General features: G+C 50.9%; 10 protein-coding genes across 10 annotated transcripts; 5 read left to right on the top strand and 5 right to left on the bottom strand.

Moving 5' to 3' along the window:
• Nucleotides 1-836: 836 nt before the first annotated feature.
• On the bottom strand, nucleotides 837-4464 carry COCSADRAFT_156400 (uncharacterized protein; the record flags this gene model as incomplete). The annotated part of the gene is made up of 3 exons (XM_007697489.1): nucleotides 837-4106; nucleotides 4171-4240; nucleotides 4292-4464. 3 exons carry the CDS (start codon nucleotides 4462-4464, stop codon nucleotides 837-839), a joined length of 3513 nt encoding a protein of 1170 aa, XP_007695679.1.
• A 1469-nt stretch (nucleotides 4465-5933) lies between these two features.
• COCSADRAFT_60823 (uncharacterized protein) lies at nucleotides 5934-7333 on the top strand (the record flags this gene model as incomplete). The annotated part of the gene is made up of 4 exons (XM_007697456.1): nucleotides 5934-6065; nucleotides 6119-6434; nucleotides 6483-6743; nucleotides 6870-7333. Coding segments are annotated over 4 exons (1173 nt in total), but the record flags the coding sequence as incomplete, so codon positions are not given.
• A 447-nt stretch (nucleotides 7334-7780) lies between these two features.
• On the top strand, nucleotides 7781-8362 carry COCSADRAFT_167196 (uncharacterized protein; the record flags this gene model as incomplete). Its single annotated transcript, XM_007697488.1, has 1 exon — nucleotides 7781-8362. The coding sequence occupies one exon, from the start codon at nucleotides 7781-7783 to the stop codon at nucleotides 8360-8362; it is 582 nt and encodes a 193-aa protein (XP_007695678.1).
• On the bottom strand, nucleotides 8344-10766 carry COCSADRAFT_32890 (uncharacterized protein). The gene has a single exon (XM_007697208.1). The coding sequence runs from the start codon at nucleotides 10487-10489 to the stop codon at nucleotides 8720-8722; it is 1770 nt and encodes a 589-aa protein (XP_007695398.1). The 5' UTR covers nucleotides 10490-10766; the 3' UTR covers nucleotides 8344-8719.
• Nucleotides 10767-10988: 222 nt separating this feature from the next.
• On the top strand, nucleotides 10989-11367 carry COCSADRAFT_266776 (uncharacterized protein). The gene is made up of 2 exons (XM_007697487.1): nucleotides 10989-11118; nucleotides 11184-11367. The coding sequence occupies exons 1-2, from the start codon at nucleotides 11079-11081 to the stop codon at nucleotides 11309-11311; spliced, it is 168 nt and encodes a 55-aa protein (XP_007695677.1). The 5' UTR covers nucleotides 10989-11078; the 3' UTR covers nucleotides 11312-11367.
• Nucleotides 11368-12954: 1587 nt separating this feature from the next.
• Nucleotides 12955-13998, top strand: COCSADRAFT_32889 (uncharacterized protein). The gene has a single exon (XM_007697207.1). It carries the CDS (start codon nucleotides 13140-13142, stop codon nucleotides 13773-13775), a length of 636 nt encoding a protein of 211 aa, XP_007695397.1. The 5' UTR covers nucleotides 12955-13139; the 3' UTR covers nucleotides 13776-13998.
• Nucleotides 13999-15106: 1108 nt separating this feature from the next.
• COCSADRAFT_266756 (uncharacterized protein) lies at nucleotides 15107-16692 on the top strand. The gene is made up of 3 exons (XM_007697486.1): nucleotides 15107-15224; nucleotides 15296-16291; nucleotides 16389-16692. The coding sequence occupies exons 1-3, from the start codon at nucleotides 15141-15143 to the stop codon at nucleotides 16596-16598; spliced, it is 1290 nt and encodes a 429-aa protein (XP_007695676.1). The 5' UTR covers nucleotides 15107-15140; the 3' UTR covers nucleotides 16599-16692.
• COCSADRAFT_32887 (uncharacterized protein) lies at nucleotides 16664-17860 on the bottom strand. Its single transcript, XM_007697206.1, has 3 exons — nucleotides 17773-17860; nucleotides 17612-17701; nucleotides 16664-17478 (listed from the first exon to the last, which is right to left on the bottom strand). Exons 2-3 carry the CDS (start codon nucleotides 17669-17671, stop codon nucleotides 16999-17001), a joined length of 540 nt encoding a protein of 179 aa, XP_007695396.1. The 5' UTR covers nucleotides 17672-17701; nucleotides 17773-17860; the 3' UTR covers nucleotides 16664-16998.
• Nucleotides 17861-18299: 439 nt separating this feature from the next.
• COCSADRAFT_32885 (uncharacterized protein) lies at nucleotides 18300-19678 on the bottom strand. Its single transcript, XM_007697205.1, has 4 exons — nucleotides 19195-19678; nucleotides 18791-19137; nucleotides 18545-18735; nucleotides 18300-18479 (listed from the first exon to the last, which is right to left on the bottom strand). The coding sequence occupies exons 1-4, from the start codon at nucleotides 19241-19243 to the stop codon at nucleotides 18317-18319; spliced, it is 750 nt and encodes a 249-aa protein (XP_007695395.1). The 5' UTR covers nucleotides 19244-19678; the 3' UTR covers nucleotides 18300-18316.
• Nucleotides 19679-20633: 955 nt separating this feature from the next.
• COCSADRAFT_156393 (uncharacterized protein) lies at nucleotides 20634-22266 on the bottom strand (the record flags this gene model as incomplete). The annotated part of the gene is made up of 2 exons (XM_007697485.1): nucleotides 20634-21197; nucleotides 21247-22266. 2 exons carry the CDS (start codon nucleotides 22264-22266, stop codon nucleotides 20634-20636), a joined length of 1584 nt encoding a protein of 527 aa, XP_007695675.1.
• Nucleotides 22267-22302: the final 36 nt, after the last annotated feature.

Genomic DNA, 22302 nt, shown 5'->3' with positions numbered 1-22302 from the left:
CTTTCAATTCATTGACACGACAGCAAAAAATTACTTTCATTTCACACTTGTTGAAGATAAAAACACCAACAAGAACGCCCATCCGGGTTGACTATGATGTAAACTCACTTAATCATTACTCACAACTACAGATTATACATCGATGAATTCATGCATTACTTCCTAGATGTCTTTATGATCCTATACATGTCCAATGTTCCATATGCCATAATATCCCGTATATACTCTACTAATAAACACCAAGTCAAAAACACCAAACAAACCCCCACTATTCACTTTCACCATCGCCCGCCCCCCACATTATGTACGCATCCACTGCCGCCGCCTCCCCCCCCTTCCAAAAAAAAGATAGAAGAACGAGAAACCAAAGAATAAACGGCAGAAATAAAGGAGCATGTTCGTTCATTCCATGATATACTACTCGAACAAGAAAGAGTAAAAAAAGTGTAGATAGAAACAAGTAATAAGCCGCACTCGTTCCATCAGAAAAGAAGAAGTGAAAGAAGAAGAAGAAGAAGAACCCTTCCCCCAAAAAAGAAACGCCGCGAGTAGGATACTTTCATGCATAACGGAACCCTTTCCACCCGTTTCATGGCCATATGCAAAAACATGCAATGCTTTCAATTCCCCGTAAACGCTTCAAAACACAAAGGGGGGTGGGGAGCATGCTGATATAATAAAAACAGACAGAACGCAACAATCCGCTTCAAAAATAATCAAAGGCAGAGAGAGAGAGAGAGAGAGTGGGAGAGAGAGACAGAACACTGTTCATCATAAACCCCCATCCACCCCATTGGTCTTCTTTTCGTAAAAAAAAAACCCCCTCATCTCTCCATTTAACGAGAAGATCCAGATTGCTTGGGAAGCGGCGATGGGTTATACGTCCACCCGCCATCCCGTACAAGTCGCTCTCTCGCCTCGCGTTCCTTGCGCTTCTCCTCGGCAGTCACCTCGTCATTGGCCCAGTACGCACTGCTCGTTCGCTCACGGAACCGCTTGTGTCGCTCTTTGTTGGGGAACACCTTCTCCATCTCCAGCGGCGCAATCGGTCCAAAGATGTGCTCGGGGTCCATGAGCTGCTGATTGCTGAGCATTTCCCGGAGGTTAGGCGTGTTGACCCAGCTTGGTGGCTCGAATTCGTTATCAGAGTCTTCGTCTTCAGAGTCCGTCATGATCTCAGGAAGCTTGATGTCTTCCCCGTTAGGATATTGTATTTGCGGTGGCTGAGACTGTGATTGGTGCGCAGGTTCTGCAAAAGGAATCTTGCCCTTGGCAAACTGCGCGTGAGCTGGTGTAATCGGATTCAGGTTCTTTGCTTGTTGTGAAGGACGTTTGGCTGGTCGGTGCAGAGTTTCATCCCCCTCACCAGGAAACTGTCGCTTAGGGGGCGGCTTAGCTGGGTTGACTGGGGGTATGTTGATACGATTGGCATCTTGCACCGTCTGCATCCGTGATACAGGTCGTGCAGCGCCAAGGTCAGGCCGTGGAGGTTGTGATGCTGGAGCCTTGGGCTTCTCAACAGTCTGCGGTTGAGGTCGGGCTGCTCGAGGAGCTGGTGCTTTAGCGAGTGGCTGTACTGTTTTGGACGAAGGTCCAGACTTGGTAGATAGAGCTGAAGCCGGTCGTGTTGTTCCGGCTGGTGTTTGCCTTCCCGTAGCTGTGGACTTACCAGCAGCTTGAGGTGCTACAGATATAGGCCTGGCAGCTGCCGTAGCTGGGCGTGGAGCCGGTGGAGGCGCTTGGCCATAGTGACTGCTCTTGAGATTGACCATAATCTTCTGTGGCGCCTTTGCCTTGGGAATAGTCTCCTTGGTTGCCGGTTTGGCCAGTTTCCTGGGCTCTCGGAGAGGCGCCTTGGCCGGCTTGGTAGTCGGTAGCAAGCTCTTTGGTGGCGGTGGCGGTGGCATATCTTCCGCCGAGTCGACATCTTCTCTCGAAGTCGCCGTGTTGGATCGGGGAATGCCAGGACGAAGTATCGGTTGTTGTGTGGCTGGTTGGGCAGATTGAGTCGCCTGTGATGGAGTCTTGATGTTAGCCGTGGCTGTTGGCAGCCTGAGACTTGATTGAGACGACATGGCGGTTGGCGTCTTTGCACCCATAGCCCGGGCTTTCTGAGCATGTGCGGCAGCCTTGCTCTGCTCCTTCTCACGCATCTGCTTGAGCTTGTCCTCTGTACGTTGCTGCTGTTTGGCCTCTCGAACCTCCTTCTCTCTTGTCTCCTTCTCCTTCTGCTTCTCCCGCTCAGTGGAGCTGCGAGTGCGTCGGCCATCACCCTTGGAGGGACTGCTACCGCTTTTGCTAGAGTTGTCAGAGTCCTTGGAGGGCGAGCGCATGTGATCGAAAATGGAAATCGGCCTCTCGGCACGCCTGGGACTACTGAATGCATCGTCTGATGAATCATGCGAGGGCAACTTGGGTCTTGCCGGGCTCTCCTTGAGGGTATCCATCTTCGCTTGGGCGCTTGTAGCAGTTGATCCAATTAGCTTATCCTTTGCTGCCCGGAACGCTGAGTATAGCTTCGACTTTGAGGCGCTCAGAGGTGCATCCATGTATCGCCTGTTAGTGGGAGAGCCAATAGGGGTGGTTGACTCAGCATCCGCAGTGAGATCTGGATTTGAGGCCGAAATAAGGCTTGCAGGTACAGGCCTGAGGGGAGACGGGCGGGCCTCAGCAGTGTGGTTTTTGCCAAAGACAGGTCTGACTGATTTAGGCGCAGGTGCTGTTGTCCGGACTGGTGATATCCAGTCATCGTCATCATCTTCTTCCTGTGTGGGTTCTGGTGGTGGGAGGCTTGGGTATGATAGTTGGGAAAGTTGTGTGGATGCAACCTCCTCGTTTGGTTGCGTCGAAAATCCCTGTGGCTGTGAAGGCTGTGAAGCAATGTTCTGGCTAATCCGCGTAGGGGCTTCATTCTGTTGCTTGAGCATGTTGATGCGCTCGAACAGACGCTGAGTGGAAGTCTTGTTGTGAGCCTTGGTAGACTCAGATTCTTCTTTGGGAACTTCTGGGCGCTCCGCGTCAGCGTCCATGTCCTCGTCCTCGTCATCGTGATGCATCTCAGCAGGGTAAGCAATTTGCGATCCTCCCAGACTCTTGCCTCCAGTAAACCTTGCCATGTGGCTGTTGCGGGCTTTGTTTTGATCAATATGGCTTGTACGCGACACGCGATTGCCCATACTCTTCTTGGGGAGCAATGGCTCACGCGCAGGAAGAGATGAAAACGTAAGGCTGCTCTTCCTAACAAGCGGCTTTACTGGGCTGGAGTTGTCCGAAGGGGAGCGCACATCATCCTCTTCGTCAACGTCCATTTGATCGTCAATATCGTGGTGAAGGACAGTGTCATCGTGAACGTTAGCTTCCAGAAGGGCAGGTGGAAGACCGGCGGGTGTTGTGGATTGCTCTGGCGCAAGATACTTGGGTTCTGGCATGAGTGCGCGGTTGTTGGCCGTGTCGAACGCGTCATGGGTTTCGGCAGAGATGCTGTACTGCTCGGAAACAGCGCGTGGTGGGTCGGGAGATTCGTGCATCTCTTCCATGTCGGCGTCCTCTGCATCGGAAATGTCGTGATGCAGCATGGTATCCTGGGCATCGGAGCGTGAGTGCTCGCCGTCAACATCCATGACACTAACATCATTTGCATGCGAGTCCTCCTTGGATGCATCCTTGCTGGAGAAGCCTTCATTCGCCGAGACGAAGGAATCGCCTGTGTCGCGTCTTGTATGTTTTGCTTCTATCGAGTGCCTGAAGGAATTAGTGGGCTGTGTGGGCTGGGTCTCCTGTGACTGCATGGGTGAAAAGACGTCGCTGGCTTGCGAAGACTCGACTGTATCTTGGGTGGACTGAATAGGGCTCCGCAGTGCTGCGATAGCATGTGCTTGTTGCTTTTCAAAGAGCGGAGCATGGTGGATGCTGTCTACGTTTTCTTTGCCAGCGCTTTCCGGCTTGGAGAAGAGCTGTCGTGCGATTGGCGTGCGGGCCGCGGGCGAGTGTCGAACCGTTTTGGCCGCGTCCTCGGCAATCTGGAATCTAGCCTTTACATTTCTCAGGCTCTGTTCTGCCGGGCTCAGGATTTGCTGTAGGTTTGCGGACTGGATGCTGGCAAGCGGCTGTCTGCTGTCAGTATACAAGACCAAAAGGCACAGGGAAGAAACATGCCTGTCGATCGGCCACCTTCTTGCGCGCTGTACGAGGCGTCTTGCCGCGCAGTTTGCCAGGCGTCTTGAAGACATCAAGGTTAGGTCTAGCAGTAGGTCAGCATGGGACGCACGCTTGCACGGGGGACACGACGTACTGCCTGTCGCTGGCGAGTATGTCGAACATGTGCTCGTTAAGCCATTCAAGCTCATTGCGCACAGAGAAGCCGAAATCCTCGAGTTCCTGCGCGACGAGCGTGTTTGCCTGGTTGCGCTCCTCTAGGATCCATCCGGCGGACCCGATCGTGGGTGCTTTGGTGCGTGTAGTCATGTCGAATATGTCTTTGGGTAAGTGTTAAGGTTGAATGAAGCGCGTCGCGATGGTGGCAGTCGCGTTCCGGGTGAAGGTAATGGGCGGGCTAGGCTAGCTAGACATGTCTATACAAAGTGGTCCTAATCAATTGTAGCTGAGCCAAAGGCTAAAAAAGCTATCCTGAGGGGGGGAAGGTCGTCTGGACGTGGGTGTGTTGAGCCTTCAATGTTGTGACGCGGGACGAGTCCAAACAATCGGCGTGGGCCGCACATCGCGCTGGCCCGAGCGCTGCCAAGCCCGCTTTCTCCCTTTTCAGGCCATGGTGTCGCGGGGTGACATGGCCGACTTGGATTCTGCATAACAACCGTTGTCTTTATGGGCTTTGAGAAAATGGCTTCGATCGCGTATTCTGGTTCCTCTTGTGGAAGGCGGAGACGCGATGACTTTTGTATTTGGCTGTCCCTCCGACACTGTCACACGTCGGGAATCGCCTGCAGCTGCAGCCATTGAACACTGACCACCAGGCTATCTTTGTCACGGCTTCTGGGCCTCGGCCTATCGATCAGCCTACTGCGATCCTGTTCACTGGGGTAATACTCTCAGCTCTGCGGATTGTGCAATGTCAATGTTGTGGTATCGATAAACAGTACCAGGCCGTAGTATGTACACTTGCTGCATCAGGAATCACACTGGTCTCGACAATATTGAAAGCCAATGCAAACTTCCAGGACCATGCTTGTCGAAGGGGTTTGACAGCCGTTTTGTACCCTGAACTGAAAAAAGAACATTCCGTCGCATTCGCAGTAATCGATAAGCTTGGGCCAGACTACGTCCTCGTCTTTGACTTTGTACAATCAGATTACTATGATAACTATCCTTCTTTTTGAGAATCAAAACAGGTGCCAAGTTCTCCCTCATCTTCCAAAGATAGCAAAGGGACTTGGTACGGACCCTTTGCTGGTGCCAATTTCATACTCCATCAACATTGCCCATCAATCCAAAGAACATCACTCATACTGCTCTCTGCAGCCCCCACAATAGTGACCAGCTACTGAACTCAACATAAGAAAGTCGCATCTCGTCCTGCCAGTGAAACGAATCAGCTTGCCTGGTTATGAATAAGCATAATGAAAGGAAGGTTCACTATGTACCAAGTGTTGTTTTCATTTCATCAGGCAGTTGCACTCCGTTTGCATTCACCCGTGTCCAGTCATGTAAACACTGCTGCCTTTAGCTGCTCCTGCCATATATATTGGCCAAACAAGCTAGTCCTCCAATCCCCCTCCACCTTGATCTCTCCTATACCGCACCCCTAAACAACGAACGCAATGTCTGGAGATATTCCCGATTTTCTTGGCGACGAGAATGCCGCACAGCTTCTGAGGGACCTTACGGTGACTAAAATCCTCTCTATAATCCATTGGCGCTACTGATACCTCACCCAGGCTACTCCTACGGCGAGCCGTGCAGACATGATCGAACTCGAGTACCACCGACTGCTGGCCAAGTATAATACATTGAAGAGTAGTTCCGTCAGTGACGTCCTGGTGATACCGGACGCGTATGAGCCCGTGGTAGACTCATATAATCTCGTGCTGGTGGACGCACATAGTCACAACGTAAGTATATCCAATAGCGCTGTCGAATTTCCGATTACTAACTCAGCTTGTAGTTCAAGGATAACTATCTGCACGGCACCGAGAGCGGCGGTGAGAAGGCCGCTGCAGTGCTCAAACAAGCGGTCACCGAGTACCTTATAACGCAACAATCTAGCAGAAAGGCGTGTCGCATGAAGATTTGTGTGTACGCCAACCTTAAGAAGCTGTCGGTCGAAGCCGCAAATCAATACGCTACCCGAAATCGATGCTTCGGAAAACCGGCCTTCCCACGTAGCCTTGGGGCGTTTGCTGCCGGCTTCTCTCGTGGTCATGTTTCTGTCGACTGCGTTGATGTAGCTGACGATGAGGCTGTCGAGCGCAAGATTTGTGGTAAATGATACCGCTTTTCTCTATCAACCACAGCTGACCACAGTGCAGGATTGTTCGAGATGCACATCAAGGACCCTGCTTGCAACCAGATTTTGTTTTGCGCGAGTGGCAGCGCACAGTATATGCGCACACTTAAGAAGCATATTTCGTTTGCCAAGAAGATCACGCTTGTCCAGAGAGGCAGTGAAGATACTAGTCTCACTAATCTGGGTCTACGGAGTGTAACACTGCCGCAAATCTTTGAGTCCTTCGGGGGGAACGAGGCCGACTCGAATGATTTGAAAGAAACACGCAACGGCTTCGAAGTGAGTAACTTGACTGCAATTCATGCACCCCACACCATATACGGGAAACTGCTGATATATCGACAGAGCGAGCAGTCTGAGAACTATGCCAGCCCGATGTCTTCCGTCACTGGAAGCTCCCAACGAGGAGCCTCTAAAGCCACGGTCAGCTGGATACATATGCCGCCCGCCCCAACAGTCTCTCTTCCTAGGAACAGTGCATCTGAAATCATACTCATCAACGCGTCTGGCGATCGCATCGATAAGCACATGGATGCACCCACCAAGGCCCAGTGGAACGAGTATAATGCTTGCATTACTACGAGAAGGCTATGCGCTATGTTCCACGTGGGCCACGGATGTAGTCTTAGACTATGTCGATACGATCATGGCCAGATTAGCGCCAACGAACGTCATTGTCTCCGATATCGAATGAGAGCACTTCCATGCCGCAATGCCGGAAGCTGTCGCGATGCATTCTGCATGAGAGGTCACATGTGTCACTACAAAGAGTGCAAGAAACGCAGAGTTTCATATTGCAAAATGCCTTCTTCACACCATGGGATCGATCCGAATGTTAAGGATTGGATCACGCCGAATGAGAATTTCGGTGGTGAACAACACCATGAAGGACCTGATCCCAATGGAGGTGCAGCTGAGGCCATGCTCATAGAGTTCTGAGACGGCTCCAAAATCACGGACTAGTGGGGATATGGGATTCTAGGTGCTGGAGATGATATCAAATTTATCCATGGTTAAGGGAAGCGCTTGCAGCCTGACAGTGTACATGATTGATATGCACTATGCAATGCTGTCTATTTGATGAGATCATGTATAAAGTAGAACGATAGGGGAAAAAAAGAAGCAGTAGAAAGACAAAGAAAATATGAAGAAAACTTCCAAAATCACCAAGCCTCTTCTTTCCTTCTAGTGGTCAGGAACTTCTCCCAGGACTTGGCATTGCCGTATTCGTGCTAGTCGATCAAAACGCTTTCACCTTGTTGGCCAGCCTTGTTACTATACCTTGGCTTACATACAGATCCGACCATACTAGCGACCACCATGTCCCAATCTCCAGCCACACGACCAGTACCAACGCCAACACCATGCTGGCAGATCCAACCCGTGACGCACACAACCACACCCCAAGTCGTGCGCTTCATCAAAGAAGCGCGCCGCGAAATGTTCCCGCAGCTCTGCGCTCAGCGCGACGATGAAGTCGCCCGCTGGATCCAATCAGGCTGTTTTCTCTTCGCAACCAACGAATCGGCACACACGCAATCGGAATCAAAAGATCAAGATGAAAAAGAAATCATAGCTACAATCGGCTTTGTCCCGTATCACCACCGCTTCACACACTTCCCGCCTTACTCCGATGCCCGCCGCACCGTAGAGGTAGTGCGGCTCTTTGTGCTGCCGCCGTTCCGGCGCTGTGGACTCGCGTCTGCGCTAGTGTGTGCGCTGAAGCGGCGCGCGGTGCAAGATGGGGTAGGGAGATTGTATTTGCATACACATCCTTTTTTGCCTGGTGCCATTGCTTTTTGGGAGAAGCATGGGTTTGGCATTATGTGTGTTGAGGAGGAGGATGGGGTGTGGAGGACTACGCACATGGAGATGTTGGTTGGGGAGGATGGATGTGCGTAGTATTCATTTTTTTCCATTCATATCCTCATAACTGTACGTTTACGTGGTCTTGTGTTCGCACTTCGAATAAGATCCTGAACTACAAGCTGTCATTCTTTCCTTTGTTTTTTTTCTCTCTTCATGACATTACTGTATGTACTTTATGACAAAACGAAATGTAAATGCACGCTCAAAATCGCAAACCGCATGCAACAATTCCTCTCCATTTTCCGAGCCAAAACCAAGAAAAAGAACGCCAATTGTGTGATAAACGTACTATGCAACAGTGATATATCGTCTAAAATCGATCGTGTGTTTTGATTCCTCTTCAGCTTCGTCTTCTCTCTACGCCTTTTTCTTCACCTTCGTCTTCTACCCTCAAGTCTCAGACCATCTCGCAATCGTAATACTGGTAGTGTACACCATGGCAACAAGCCCAACAATCATCATGGTAATGTCGCCAAACTTCTCCCAAGGGCGGTTTGCCACACCCTTGTAGTGTAGGTAGGCGGGATAAATGTACACCAATGGCACGCAGGCGAAGCTGCCAATAAGAGCAACAAACTTGTCGAGATCGCTAGCTCCTAGAATAGAAATGAGACCGCAAACAATGACAAGCACGGTTCTGAAAGCGTTCTTCTTCCACTTGGTCATGGTGCTCTGCTTGCCGGATGCGCGACCGAAAATCTTGAGCTCAATGTTACGCATGGCAGGGAAGAGTTGGACAGGAGTGCCAACAAGAACGGCCATGGAGTAGAGAAACTGGACAGCGTTGACAAGTTTGCTACTCTGCGGGAAGTTGGTGATGACCTCGACAGAGACGTGTTCACCAAAAGTACCGTAGCAAAGCACGCCTACCGAGGTAAAGATGACTGTGATAATAATCATGACAATGTATAGTAGCTTGCTGAAGTGCTCGGGCTCTTTCATGCTCGATTGGATGGGAAGAATAAGACCGATGCCCTCAAAGGTAAAGATTGCCGAGCCAATGGTCAAGGTAAAGTCGCGTGGGTTGAAAAGCTCAATAGAAGGATGGAAGCCGCCCATCTTGGAGATCCATGAGATGTCGTACCAGTAAATATAGGTCAGGCCGATAAGAATGAAAACGTCGGCAAGCAGTGCCGCAGGACCCAGTTTGGATATGTTCCGAATGAATGACATAGGGATCAAAACGGCAACCTGGATGAGGATAAGTTGGTTCGTAGATAAGGGTGCTTTGTCACGAGTGACGGCGTCGAGAAAGGACGCTAGATTGTCTGCGGTAAAGATGAGACCAGCGCAGACAAAGCCGATTTGGGAGAGGGTGATGGAGACCAGAATAAGGGCGCGAAACCTTGGGCCAACAACAATGCTACCCAGGTCACCATAACCACCACCCCCATAACGCTTCCTCGTTGCCAGCAGCAGTTCAAAACATAGAGCTGTGATGGCAGATACCATGATCATGGTAATGCTTGAAAACAGCATTCCACCGTTCTTAAAAGCCTTGGGCAGAAACATGATTCCGGTACCGATGAAGGCCTTGAGGAGGGTGAAAAAGGTCTTTGTTTGGTTGGCATCACCTTGGGCTCTCAGCTTCCTCGAGCTCTGGCGACGTCCCAACAACGGTCTACGTTCACCTTGGGCCTCCTCCTCGTCCGTTAGCGCAGAATCGTCGTCTGACTCTTCAAGATCTTCACCAGCGAATTGGCCATAGAGAGCGAGGAAGGAAATGAAGTTTCGCGTAACAGGTTCCGAAATGTAGCTGACACGCTTGCTTTGCCGTTGCAGATACTGTCGTCTTAGTCCACCTGGCAAGAGCTGATCCCGGACTGGAAGCTCATCGTGATCAACGGTAGAGTTAGAGGGGCGGCGTTGATCGCCAAAGTAAATAGGCTCTGAAAAGGTTGCTGCTCGTTTATGCAACTTTTCGCGTCTGTTCTGCGCCGCAATCTTGTACAGATCACGGTGGATATCGCCACCTTGTAGGCGCAACGAGGATTCTGGCATCTGACGGTCGGTAGAGTTGGAAGAGCTTCCTTGGCCCTCCTCCTGTGCTGGTGTTGCTGGGTCGAATTCCGAAAAGTCGTAGCTGGGGTCCAAATGTCGCTCGAGCACCTTTGCCTCGTGCGGGTTGGCGCCCGCAGTCGTCTGGGGTGTGTCAGTCATGGCTGGTGGATTTTGAATGAACACAGCAATGCCGGAGCAGGTGGAATGTAGACTTTGGGGAATTTATAAGAGATGTGCGTCGGCTGCTTAAATCTGGCGGTGAGGTGCACTTGATGAAACAGTAGCCAATGAAAGGGTTTGCAAAGCTTAAATGGTCCGTGTGCGTGTCATCACCAATTCTTGAGGGGCTTAGCAGCTGCAGCGTGAAGCAGTAGATTATGAGTATTTGCAGCGGCGCTAGATTGATTGTAAGAAATGGTGTGGGCGTGATTTTTTGTAGCAAGACGAGAAACCAGAATCTTCGACGAGAGGTGACGACTAGCAACATATGACGACGATCTTGCTGGCGCCTTGGCAGGCCGGCACGTGCTGTGGGGACTGGCTATCCCTGCATAAGCCACCGGGTCATTGGTACAACAAGCGACCTTGCATCGTGCTTGTTTCCTTCCCGACAGAGCTGGCTGGTCATCATTTCATGTACTCGGCAAAGCAGCAGATCCTTTCATGCTCCTCGGACACGTTCCTTTCGATTTCAACAAGGCTGGAGAGTGAACCGAGTGTATGTCAGAGCGGCTCAACATTCTTGGACATGGTTTCACCACGACCCCGCCCGGATACGGGACACGTGGGTACGCTGTCCCACCGCGCTAAATGCATCATTAACCCCGGCCAAGACCACTGCCTGACTGTTTAGACTGTTTAGCTTGTTGGTTGTGGGTAGCTTACATACTTGCAATACACATGCATATGTTCGGTTACTCCAAAAAAATTACCACGCATAGCTCACGTGGCAGAGCCACACCAGATTCCCTTCGCTTGTAGCTAAAAGGGACAGGTCCATTCAAGGGAGCTTGGGAGATAGTTATTATAAGACGGAATATTAGGTATTGGTCGTTGCTTCAGATCTTCTTCCTTATACTGGTTCCTGGCTTGTGCTTAGAGTAAAGGGGTAGACAATAAGGCAGTACACACTATGTAGTTGACATAACGGCACTAACACACCAAGGTATACGGCATGACGCTAACTATACTTGTGCTTTTTTGTATAAGTTGCAGGTAGTCAGCGAAGTACTTGTGAGAAGACGTTGGATTCGCAAATAATGCCTACAACTGCATGTAGGTGCTACTCTTAGGCGGTGCTGGAATGATGCTAATACGGACAACTGCGACATCTTATAGCTACGGGGGCCTCGCACAGACTCAGCACGCCCTTTTGAGCACCCTGCTGTGAGCGGTGTCAGAACTGATGGCACTTTCCGCGGACTTACGTGGATATACTGGTATCTGACACAGTCTAGGTTTTCTCAACAGGAAAATGTCCTGTGGTGGAAATACAGTAAGATGGCGCAGTCAGACACCAGTACGTAGTGTGATGGACGACTCGAGTTCAAGTTTGATTGTACGAAGTGTCGTGTCTTGCTGTAAGAGTGAATGAAGGCGGATGTGATTGTTTGACGAAGAGATAGAGTTGATATGTGCCTTGGTGACGCTCTCACGCTGACATTTGTCGGTTGAACTACTGCATCATCCTGTACCTTGCATATGCATCTTAGTACTTTGAACGCTCTTTTACTTTCTAGAGCAATATTATGATACTTTTATTTATTCTTGCTAGAGAAGCGCACGGTCTTTGTAAAGTCAGTATCGGACCAGCAGGACGTTTCAGAGCATAGGTGGATCACCCAAACGGAAAAGCTGGAGATCGTCAAACCTTGCGTCCACCATGCTAGGTGGTGTTGTTAGTGCGGGCAGGTCACGAGACGCGCACCGAGCGTGACGAGCCGAAGTCTGGGTTAGCGCATCGGTCTGTTGATTGCGTTCGGGCCAGCCTATACCAGTCTTGTTGCGTCATTCACCATCTGGGATGGTTGCGAGATGTCCTTGTGCTCCCTTGTGCTCCCTTGTACACCCGAAAGCCTTGTATCTCTTCGTATACAAACGTTGCAATCATCAGGAACGTATTGCATGAGAGTATTGAATCATCAGCACACTGCACGCAATCGTTACATTCATCTCGTACCGGCTTAATCATCACCAAACACAGCACCTCCACCACCACCCATATTGCAACCGTCGCAAGTCGACCAACAGTCTCTCGGCGTAATTGCTTATTTTCTCCATGCAGGGCTGGTTGTGAACTATTGATTTTGTAGTGGCAGCAGATCCCATGCTGCAGACACGAACGAGACTGCACCCTCACACTATGCAGAGCCTACCGCGGCTGGGGGGCCTCGCTCGCTAACGTGGCGGCATCATTTATGATTATCCTGATCCGGCTGCAATGTGCTCTAGTTGTATTGGAACAATCGGTGCCCAGATACAACAGCCTGGAGGGGTAATGTGGGTGTGGCACCACCGGCATCACCGGCTAACCGAACGTTAAAGGCTTGTTTGCTGACTGCTATTTCCGCCACACATGTGGCCGTTATGCACCGTGGAACCTAATCTGGAAAGTGACGTTGAGGCCGTCCTCATTTAGAACTCACAAAGGACGACCGTCAATATAAAGTTCGTCATCCTGCCCGGAAAATTGTAGCCTCACCAATATCACCAACATCACCTAACATCCCCAGTCTACTCGAGCAAAACTCACACAATCAATTCCGACATTAACCGATACAAACTACGACCTTACTCTATTAATAACAGCATGAAGGCCCCCTCAATCCTCTTGTCTCTTGCGGTGGCTGCTATTGCCAGCGCACAAGACTGTTCACAAGCCTCGGAACCGTTCTACAATATCACTTCCAAGCCCTTTCACCTTGTTGTACAGTCCGAAGATGGAAAAGTTAACGACACACTGAGTGCCTGCCACGTCGGTGCAGCCCTGGAGTCACTCTGCCTTAGTAACGGAAACTTTGGCAGTAGCCCTACCCCTATCCCTGGTGCAGAGTTCTACTTCAACACCTCCATCTACTCTTCTGCACCAGATGAATCATTTGGGGTTCCTGGAATCCTGACGTGGATACTCCCGACTAGCGCCTTCAATGTTTCATCTTCGGCGGCGTTTCAATATGATCCCATCTCTTCCCTAGCCGTCCCCATCATCAGCCCAGGCAGCGACAACCCCACACTGGTGACGTTCGATTCCCAAGACGATTTAGCTATCCAAGCCTACGTTCGCGGCAGCAACGGCACGGGCAAATACGAGCAATTTTACCGCTGGTACGCATGCGAGACTTTCTACGGCAGCTACAACTACAAGAACCTTGCTTGGAACTTGGGTTCAGACAAGCCCGACAACCCGAGCTGTGTTGCGGTCAATGTTACGAGGGTGTTTGTCTAGGATGTGGGTGATGGTATTCACAACGAATGATGGATATAATGTCAAGATGCGAGAAGGAGTTGGTTCTCTGTTGGTAATAATTCATGATGAATGCGGATAGACTTGAGTGGTAATAACATTCCTTAAAAGCGTAGAATGGTAATTACATTCCTTAAGAGCATAGAACGATGGTTACATTCATTGAAAGCACAAAGCGATAATTACATTCTCTTAATACATCCTATACCTTCTGAAGCTAGTCTCTTAACTACAATGACTGTACGTGCATGTCCTCGCTTAACATGACTTATCTTTTGGTTACCCATTAGCAGGGAATATGTCTCAGCCAACGTACTTTACGATAGAAATCAACATGATGCAAAGCCTGTTGCTTGGGTTTATAAGGAGTGGTTCAGCACAGTGAGTGACGTGTATTGGCCGACCGTACGGAACCTATGCGACAGGCTAGTTGCTCACGATGGCAAAAGGCCATGAAATATCACACCTAGTATGTTTCCACTCATGATCGATTCAAAATCTAGTTTATCAGACTTTGAATAGGTAGTTACAGATAATGGCGTGGCTAGTAGTATCGGTAAGCTGACAACGATCTTGCAAGGCTATCCATGTGATCCTACATTAGCTTAAGTTCAATCACATTATCAGTCAATGTATCAGTACGCTAGTCGGTATTCTCCCTCCAACATATATAAAGTCATATGTAGAGCGCACATATACCTCAGAGTTTTAGAAACCATGTAAACCTCGAGTACACCGTTGTGTGGGGCGCTGCTACTGTGTTTTCATAGCGGCGAGTACATACAGTAGATGCGCCGACTCACGTCCAAGCATTAGTTCCCCGCAACCTACCCCACCAAACCCCACATTCTTTCCCCAAATCCCTCTTCTCAGAAGTTAGGAACGGCCCTTCTGTGTATCTCCAATATGCGGAGGTTGTGCTTGGCTGCGGAGCCATCTGTGCATCATGTCTCTAATGTAATATATAGGTAGTAGTAAAACTGCCCCTTTTTCTTAAGGGGATTGTAAAATTCACTGTTCAATTTGACTTGAATAAAAATAACAATGATACAGATCTTGACATTGACTATCCTCCTTGGACTCGTACTCGACTATGGCTACATGCTCTGGCAGCGGCGTCACCTCCCTCCCGGGCCATTTCCCTGGCCTATCGTAGGAAACCACTTCCAGACGCCTTCCGTCAAGCCATGGATAGAATGGGAGAAATGGGCAAAGTACTATGATTCCCCAATGTTGACGTTGTGGATTGGCCGTTCGCCGCGGATCATTCTGAGCGATACATGGGTTGCGTCGGACCTGCTGGAGAAGCGATCAGATATTTTCTCAAGTCGCCCGAGATTTGTCGTCATGGGCGATGCGATTAATGCGACTGAGACTAGTCTGACGAATCTGGAATACGGGGACAGGTGGAGATTGCATAGGAGACTTATGGTAAATTTGTTTTCATGAATCATGGATAACTAAGTCAAGTGTGAACAAGAGGTTGACGCAACACAACTTAGCATACCGCGGTCGGCACCCAAGCAGTTCGAAACTATCGTGATTTCCAAGCGGCTGAATCGGCACTTCTGATCCGTGACTTTTTCCTCGATTCAAACGACTTCGAACTGTCGATTGAACGGTACTCAGTCTCCGTAGCATCCATCATCGGCTGGGGACGACGCATCGACCGAAAGAATGACTACGTTGCACAGCTGGCACTGGCCTTCATGGAAGCCGTAGACTATGTGATCCCTGGTGTATTCATCATGGAAGCAATCCCCTTGCTCCTCCATGCCCCGGCATGGCTCTACGAACTCCCCTCCAAACTGCGTTCGGGATCCGCGACAATGTCACGCTACTTCTATCTTCTCACCCAAGAAGGCGCCGAAGCCAAACGCGACAACTTTGCAAAATACGTGCTAGAAGCACAGCACAAGCACCACCTTTCGGACGTTGAAGCCGCCGGCCTAACCAGCCTCATCATCGGCGGCGGCGTCGACACAACCAGCAGCACAATGCTCTCCTGCATCCTCGCCATGGCCTACTTCCCCCGCATCCAAGCCAAAGCCCACGCAGAAATGGACGCAGTAATCGGTCACGATCGCTCCCCAAGCTGGACCGACATCGACGCCCAAAAAATCCCCTACCTTATTGCCCTCGTCAAAGAAACCCTCCGCTGGCGCACCGTCACCGTCCTCGCAGGAATCCCCCACGCAAACACCAAACCCGTCGACTACAACGGCTACCACTTCCCCGCCGGCACAAACTTCACCGCCAACCTCTGGGCCATCCACCGGCACCCACGCGACTTCCCCGACCCCGATAACTTTCTCCCTGAGCGGTTTTTAGATGGCGAGGGCAGTGCAAAGATGCCGTATCCGAATAAATACGGTATGAATCCGTTTGGATGGGGGCGACGCCGATGTAGCGGACAACCGCTTGCAGAGCAAGGATTACTATATTCAATGGCGAGAATGATATGGGCGTTTGACATCTTACCTGGGTTGGATGAGAATGTAAGAAATATAAACCCCCCCCCCCCCCCCCTTGTGCAATTCACTTTTTTGGCCTTCCCATATGTCGAAGAGGAACTAATGTGACTATTCTGGATAGGGAAATCAAGTCAAGCTTGATATCTTTGCCTATACGAAGAGCGAGAACATGCGGCCTGAGCCGTTCAAGGTGAGGTTTGTACCGAGGTCGGAGAGGATTAAGGAGGTTATGCTGCAGGAGGCTGCGGAGGCGAGGGAGGCGCTGAGGTTTTATGACGGGGAGACCAAGGTTACGGTTGAGAAGGCGCTGGAGAGTCCTGTTACTGTTTGAATGGCTGTTTCTTTTTCCCTCTTGAATGGTGTGGGCAGGAAAATGGATGCTTTGGAAGAGGGAGTGGACCGGACTTGGAATACCATATTCTTACCAAATGTAGCAAGAATATGCAGCTTGTCGTTCTTGTATCTGTATTCATGTAGTTTTATTTCATGGGTATCTCATATACATATGAAACCGTGCCTTTTTGCCGCTACTTGCAGTCGAACAAGGCATTCAGTCGTGCTCTGTCGCCTTAAAATCACTTTTTCCTCCATATTCCCCGTTTCAAATCGAACATACTCTTTCTTCAAGCAAAAGGCAAGCCCTGAATTTTTCCTTTCTTCATATTCATGTCCCAAAAACCACATGGACTCGTCATCTCATTACCATCCTCTCCTTTCCCTCTACTTCGCCTTTAGAAAACCATCTCATGCGGTCTCTCGTTACCCCGGAGGCTGAAGCTTGCGCTCAAGTAAGCCTCCAGATCAGGTGTCTTCTTGATACTAGCCATGATGCTCTTATCCACGGCCTTCTGGTCTTCAATCCGCTGAGGATCAACTTCCTTCTTAGCCGGCGTCTCACTCCCCTCTTTAAAGAACTCGTCCTCGTCCTTCTTCTCACGTGCCCAGTACTCGTCCTTGGATACGCGCGAAACGACTTCGGTGTCTACAGCGGAGATGTCGACGACGGTCGAGGTGGCAATGACGTAGCGGTGGTTCACGCGGCGTAGAGGGACGCCGTTGGATTTGAAGGGACCGGTAATGAGGAGGACGCCCTGGTCGAGTTGGCGTAGGAGCACGACGCGCTTGCCGCGGAAGCGGCCTGAGAGGAGGATCAAGACGGTTCCGGGGGCGAGCGAGTCGCGGTATTTGGTCGGGTGTGCGGTTTTGCGCGCCTTATAGTCAGATCTTGTTAGTTTATGTAGTTTTGTGCGCCTGTTTCTAGTTCAATTGGCTATTTTCTCGTGTCTCTTCTTCTTGTTCATCTTCCCAAATACCACGATTTCACCTGCAAGAAATTCCACATACCTTCTTCATCTGCGCCTCCTCCTCAGCAGGGTAGTACTTTAGTGCCTTTTGGTCGGCCATTGTGTGCGAAATTGTGGATTTGGTGAGATTCTGCTGAAATTGTTAGTTTAGACCATCATTGGAAGTGACGAATTCCAGGCAGGCACAGGGCAGTTTCTTACATTCCGTTACGCGATTGTTGAGTTAGACGCCGTCGTCGTTGTCGCGAATTGGAGATGTGCGAACACTTCGCTAAGGCCAGCCCTATGGTGGCGCTAAAGTGGTTCCATCCCCGCAAAATTAATATGTATGTACATATGTGCGTTCACCTCGCGCATGCATCTGCTTACTCGTCAATGCTCGATTTATTAATTAAACGAGACCTGCATTGTCCATTGGTACCTTTGTTTGGGGTTGGGTCAATCCTGGTCACTGGCAACCACCACTGGGAAATCAGTTGGTATTGCTTCAATTCTCGAATTCTGGGTAATTACATCAACTTCAGCCAAAAGTTACACTGCCCAACCACCAGTGGATGGCAGGGGTATCGTCGAAATCAATAACAATCCACGCCACAGAATCCCGCCGAGCTATCAAATTGACGCCAAAAGGTAAAAAATATGCCTCCGTCTCCCAAACACCGGTTCCATCCACATTACGTATATCGCGGGTCATGGTATGCGTGGCCCGTAGGTGTACCGCGGTCCTCGTGCTGCATCTATTTGTTTATTTCCGAACATCACTTTCCCGTCTATGGCTGGCAGCAATGCTACTGGCGGCGATGCTGACGACGTCACTCATGCTATCCTGATCCCGCTGATAGCTGTACTGCATTCCGGAGTCTGGGCCCTTGAAACCGTTGTCCCAAGCCGAAATGCGCGAAAGAAGCCTAACCCACAATTAAAACAGTCCACATGCGCACATGTTATGGCTATGGAAAGCGAGGGCGCTCACCGATCGTCTGGAGGACCGTAGTAGTCTTCGGGAATGAGTTCGTAGTCGCCCTCGGCAGGCAGGTAAAAGGCGGAAGCGGCAATGCCAATAGATGTCAGGATGAGGATGGTCCAGCTGGCAGTGCACAGAGACCACGAGAGATCGAGATGCCAGCCGTTCCAGAAGCGATCGTCATGGTCAAAGAGGAAAGCCTGGCAAGTGTTGTTAGGTGGTGGGTTTAGCGTCTTGAGACAAAAAGAAACATACCACTATAGCCATGCCAGCGCACTGGACAATGGCACTAAAGGACAAGACACCGACAGCAACTTGCCAGCCAGCGGCCCTGCGCTGGACACCACCAGAAATGATGACGACAAAAGCGACGATGGCGCAAAGCTCAACGACAACACCAAAGGAGGTCAGGAAGCCAACAGTGCGCCACATGTTGCAAAAGGAGGGATCTTTTGTGCAGTCGCTCGACTTGGGAAAGGAAACACAGGTGCCTGTGATGGCAGAGCAGCGAGTGTGGAGGCCATAGGAGTATTCGCGCTCGCCGTTGGGGCTGTAACTGACCCAGCGCGGCATCGAGATACTTGCAATGGTCATGATGGTGCCTGGGATAAGTTAGTCCCTTGATGAGCGCATTTCAAGACGGGGTGTGTGGTGCATACAGGCCAAGGTGAGGACGAGGCCGGCGGCGTAGACTGTTCTTCGCGTCATGGTGGGAGTAGATGTGTCGAGGAGTCGAGGGTGTGGCGTTGAGGGCTCGTAGCGGAGGCCTTAAAGGTAGGCGGGAGTGGGATGGGAGTGCGCGATTTGAAGTAGTGGATAAAAAGCGCAGACAAGAGACCAAAGCAAAAGGGTTGCAAGCGTGGTAGTGGCGTGGGTACGGCGCGTGCAGAGGATGCGGGGGAAGGCGCAGAAGACGGATGAAGCCGGGGGCCTAGAAGAGGACGAGGGCGAAGCACAGCATAATGATGATGATGACGGCACCGGTCATGGAGGGTTGAAACGAGCCATGAGTGATCAGAGCAGGGCTTTTGTCGTTGTCGCGCTAGCACCACGATTGATTCTTGCCATGACGACAGGGGGACGCCATTCGGCCTGCCCTGCCCTGCCCTGCCTTGTCCTGCCCCGCTCCACCCCCGACGCGCAGGAAAAGAAAAGAAAAGAATCAAAGGCCCAAGTCCATTGCATGCACATGCACACTATACTACTTACCATATATGTACGCTAATATGCAACTACACCACTTACACCTCCACACATACATACATACATAGTACATATACAGTACCACCATCGTCTGCCGCCCATGGTCCAGTCACGCCATGGATGCACCACCAGCCAACCAGCCAACCAGCCTGCTTTGCTCTGCTCGCTTAGTATTCCATCACAGGCCATCTTGTCCCTCCCCCCGCCCCTGTCGCGTATACAGGAATGTCCTCCGCGGTGATATGCTGCAACCATCGCATTGTCAAATGGCGGTGTCAAACTCGATGCTGAATTCTCCGATCGCCGATGCACCCTCAGTCCTTAGCACTGCCTGTCGCCTTGCCAGCTTCACTTGCGGCCCTGTAAAAAACTTTGCACACCACTCCTGGTGTGATTAATGGGTTGCACCTGGGCCCAGTTTGGCCTTCAGAGATAAGAAACTTGGTCACACGTCCAGACATGTCCACCGATGACCGTGTCCGCCACACGCAGCACCGGTAAACCGGTGGGGCGGGCGCTGTGTTGATCATGGTTTCGCGCTTGTTGAGTGCCATCGTAAATCTCGCTGGCTAAGGCCGTTGCTGCTCAACGTCTCCGATTCCAATCATGCCTCGTCTCTTGCGCCCTCCCCAGCCCATCTATATTGCCCTGCTGCTGTAAGCGAGCCTCGCGTCGCGTATTGGGCCATGTCGCAGTCAGCGCATATCGTATGTACTGATAACCATGCATCTCGCCGACGGCCGCGCCTTCCTCACTCGTCCGCCAAGCATTCCCACGCCAACGTCCCCCTCCCCCTACTTGATTACCCCCGACCACAACATTAGTTGAGACCCTGATAGACAAAACCTGCGTGCTACAAACCGTTGGCGTCTCAATTCATGGGCACAGAAAGCATCTAGAAGAGAGCCTCTTCTGCATCACGCTTCGGTTGCGCCTTTGGCCTCTGCAGCATCTCGTAGCAGAGGATAGAGGCTGCAACACTAACGTTCAGACTGTCCACACCAATCTCGTTGACCCCGCGACCATGCGGAATACCCACTTTATAATGCGCCAGATTCAACAGGCTAGCCCTCAACCCCGTACCCTCAGCCCCCATCATCACTATCGTAGGATGCTCTGCTACAGGGCTGTGGCCCGAGGGAAGCCGTTTGGTGCTGCGAGCCAGAGTGTATACAACCCCGCCATACTCCATATCAGTGGCTTCGGCACTTGACATACTACTAGATAGAGTGCGCGGTACTGCATCGCTCGCGTATATCCGCCAGCCTGCTCTAGAGCTTTTACCCAGGAAATCTGTGGGATCTCCAACCTTGAACAGCGGCATCGCTTCAGCGGCCCCTGCCGAGGCCTTGACCGCAATGTGGCTCCAGTTTGCCGTGTGGTGCGTCGGGGTCACAATGGCATCTGCGCCTAACACATAGGCCGACCGTGCAATGGCCCCAAGATTGCCTTCGTCAACCTGATCTGGTTAGTTTCCATTCTCTATTCAACGACCAGTGTCCACTTACTACTCCATCCACGTACAGAACTAGTGGATATCTCCAGCCGCCTGACCTGTATGTGTATAGCTCCTGCTTGCCGTTGACAAGTACATCCTCAGCGCTCTGGCTGCCAAGCGCTACACTGAAACTTTCATCTTGAATGGATCCCATCTTGAGTTCTCTAATGGGCAGAACAGGAAGTGGCGATGACTCTAGTATTATGCCGTTGTGTGGTCGTCCACTGCTGGCCTTGTCCATTGCACGCAGATACTCGTCTCCTACTTCTTCTGTGATTGGGAAAAGCCTGTGGGCTCGGATCTGAGACATGAGCCCATCTCTGCTCGCGCCCCGAGAGTGTACATAGAGCTTGTAGAATTTACGTCGGTTTGCTTTGATCGCAGCGAGGACACTTGAGTGGCCGTAGATGAACTCTGAAGCGGCAGTCGTGTAGGGAAGTGATTCTGGTCCCTGCACCGATTTCCTTTGAACCTCTGTCCTACTCTTTGTCCCAGACACCTCGCTAGACTGCCCTCCACCAAGTCGCTCCCTTGGTGCTGCTCTTGTGTCTGTGCGACGAGAAAACCGCGATTCAGAAGAATGTCCATCTGCTACATTTCGAGTATTCGCAAACTGTTCTCTACCAAATCGCTCCCGTGGTGCTCCTCTCGTGTCGGATCGATAAGAGAACGGTGGTTCAGAAAAACGTCCGTTTGCTCCATCTCGACCACGCCCATTGTCGAATGTCACATGATCCTTGGTGAGTGGGTAAGATGTACGAGTCCTGGGTCGGTCTTCTTGAAATCTGCTGGAAGCACTATCACGTGGAGAGCCAAATCGCTCAAACCTCGCCTCATGACGAGCCCTCACTGGCCGGACATCCTCACCGTCCTGAAAAGCTCGTGAGCGCGGTCTAAAGGGTCGATCTGGTCCGCCTGATCTACCCCTCTCAATAGCAGCAGTGATGGATTTATAGCGACAAAAAGTGCGTGGCAGGATTATTCGCTGCGTCCAAAATAGCGAGCTCCCATTGATAAAGGGGTATGTCATAACAAGAAATATAGGCAGTTGCGGCCGTGGAATTGG

Source organism: Bipolaris sorokiniana (assembly GCF_000338995.1).
Source record: "Bipolaris sorokiniana ND90Pr unplaced genomic scaffold COCSAscaffold_2, whole genome shotgun sequence".
In the NCBI taxonomy this organism is placed as follows: Eukaryota; Fungi; Ascomycota; class Dothideomycetes; order Pleosporales; family Pleosporaceae; genus Bipolaris; species Bipolaris sorokiniana.
This window is presented reverse-complemented; position numbering and strand designations above follow the sequence as displayed.

What these genes read in the sequence shown, in the direction of transcription:
- COCSADRAFT_32890 (XM_007697208.1), bottom strand. Translation starts at nt 10,489, where the DNA reads ATGACTGACACACCCCAGACGACTGCGGGCGCCAACCCGCACGAGGCA.
- COCSADRAFT_266756 (XM_007697486.1), top strand. Translation starts at nt 15,141, where the DNA reads ATGGGCGATGCGATTAATGCGACTGAGACTAGTCTGACGAATCTGGAA. An exon ending in GATTGCATAGGAGACTTATG is followed by an intron (nt 15,225 to 15,295) that starts GTAAATTTGTTT and finishes AACACAACTTAG; the next exon opens with CATACCGCGGTCGGCACCCA. An exon ending in TACCTGGGTTGGATGAGAAT is followed by an intron (nt 16,292 to 16,388) that starts GTAAGAAATATA and finishes TATTCTGGATAG; the next exon opens with GGAAATCAAGTCAAGCTTGA.
- COCSADRAFT_266776 (XM_007697487.1), top strand. Translation starts at nt 11,079, where the DNA reads ATGGTTTCACCACGACCCCGCCCGGATACGGGACACGTGG. An exon ending in CCCGGATACGGGACACGTGG is followed by an intron (nt 11,119 to 11,183) that starts GTACGCTGTCCC and finishes CTGACTGTTTAG; the next exon opens with ACTGTTTAGCTTGTTGGTTG.
- COCSADRAFT_32889 (XM_007697207.1), top strand. Translation starts at nt 13,140, where the DNA reads ATGAAGGCCCCCTCAATCCTCTTGTCTCTTGCGGTGGCTGCTATTGCC.
- COCSADRAFT_32887 (XM_007697206.1), bottom strand. Translation starts at nt 17,671, where the DNA reads ATGGCCGACCAAAAGGCACTAAAGTACTACCCTGCTGAGGAGGAGGCG. An exon ending in AGGAGGCGCAGATGAAGAAG is followed by an intron (nt 17,479 to 17,611) that starts GTATGTGGAATT and finishes TCTGACTATAAG; the next exon opens with GCGCGCAAAACCGCACACCC.
- COCSADRAFT_32885 (XM_007697205.1), bottom strand. Translation starts at nt 19,243, where the DNA reads ATGACGCGAAGAACAGTCTACGCCGCCGGCCTCGTCCTCACCTTGGCC. An exon ending in CCTCGTCCTCACCTTGGCCT is followed by an intron (nt 19,138 to 19,194) that starts GTATGCACCACA and finishes AACTTATCCCAG; the next exon opens with GCACCATCATGACCATTGCA. An exon ending in GCGCTGGCATGGCTATAGTG is followed by an intron (nt 18,736 to 18,790) that starts GTATGTTTCTTT and finishes AACACTTGCCAG; the next exon opens with GCTTTCCTCTTTGACCATGA.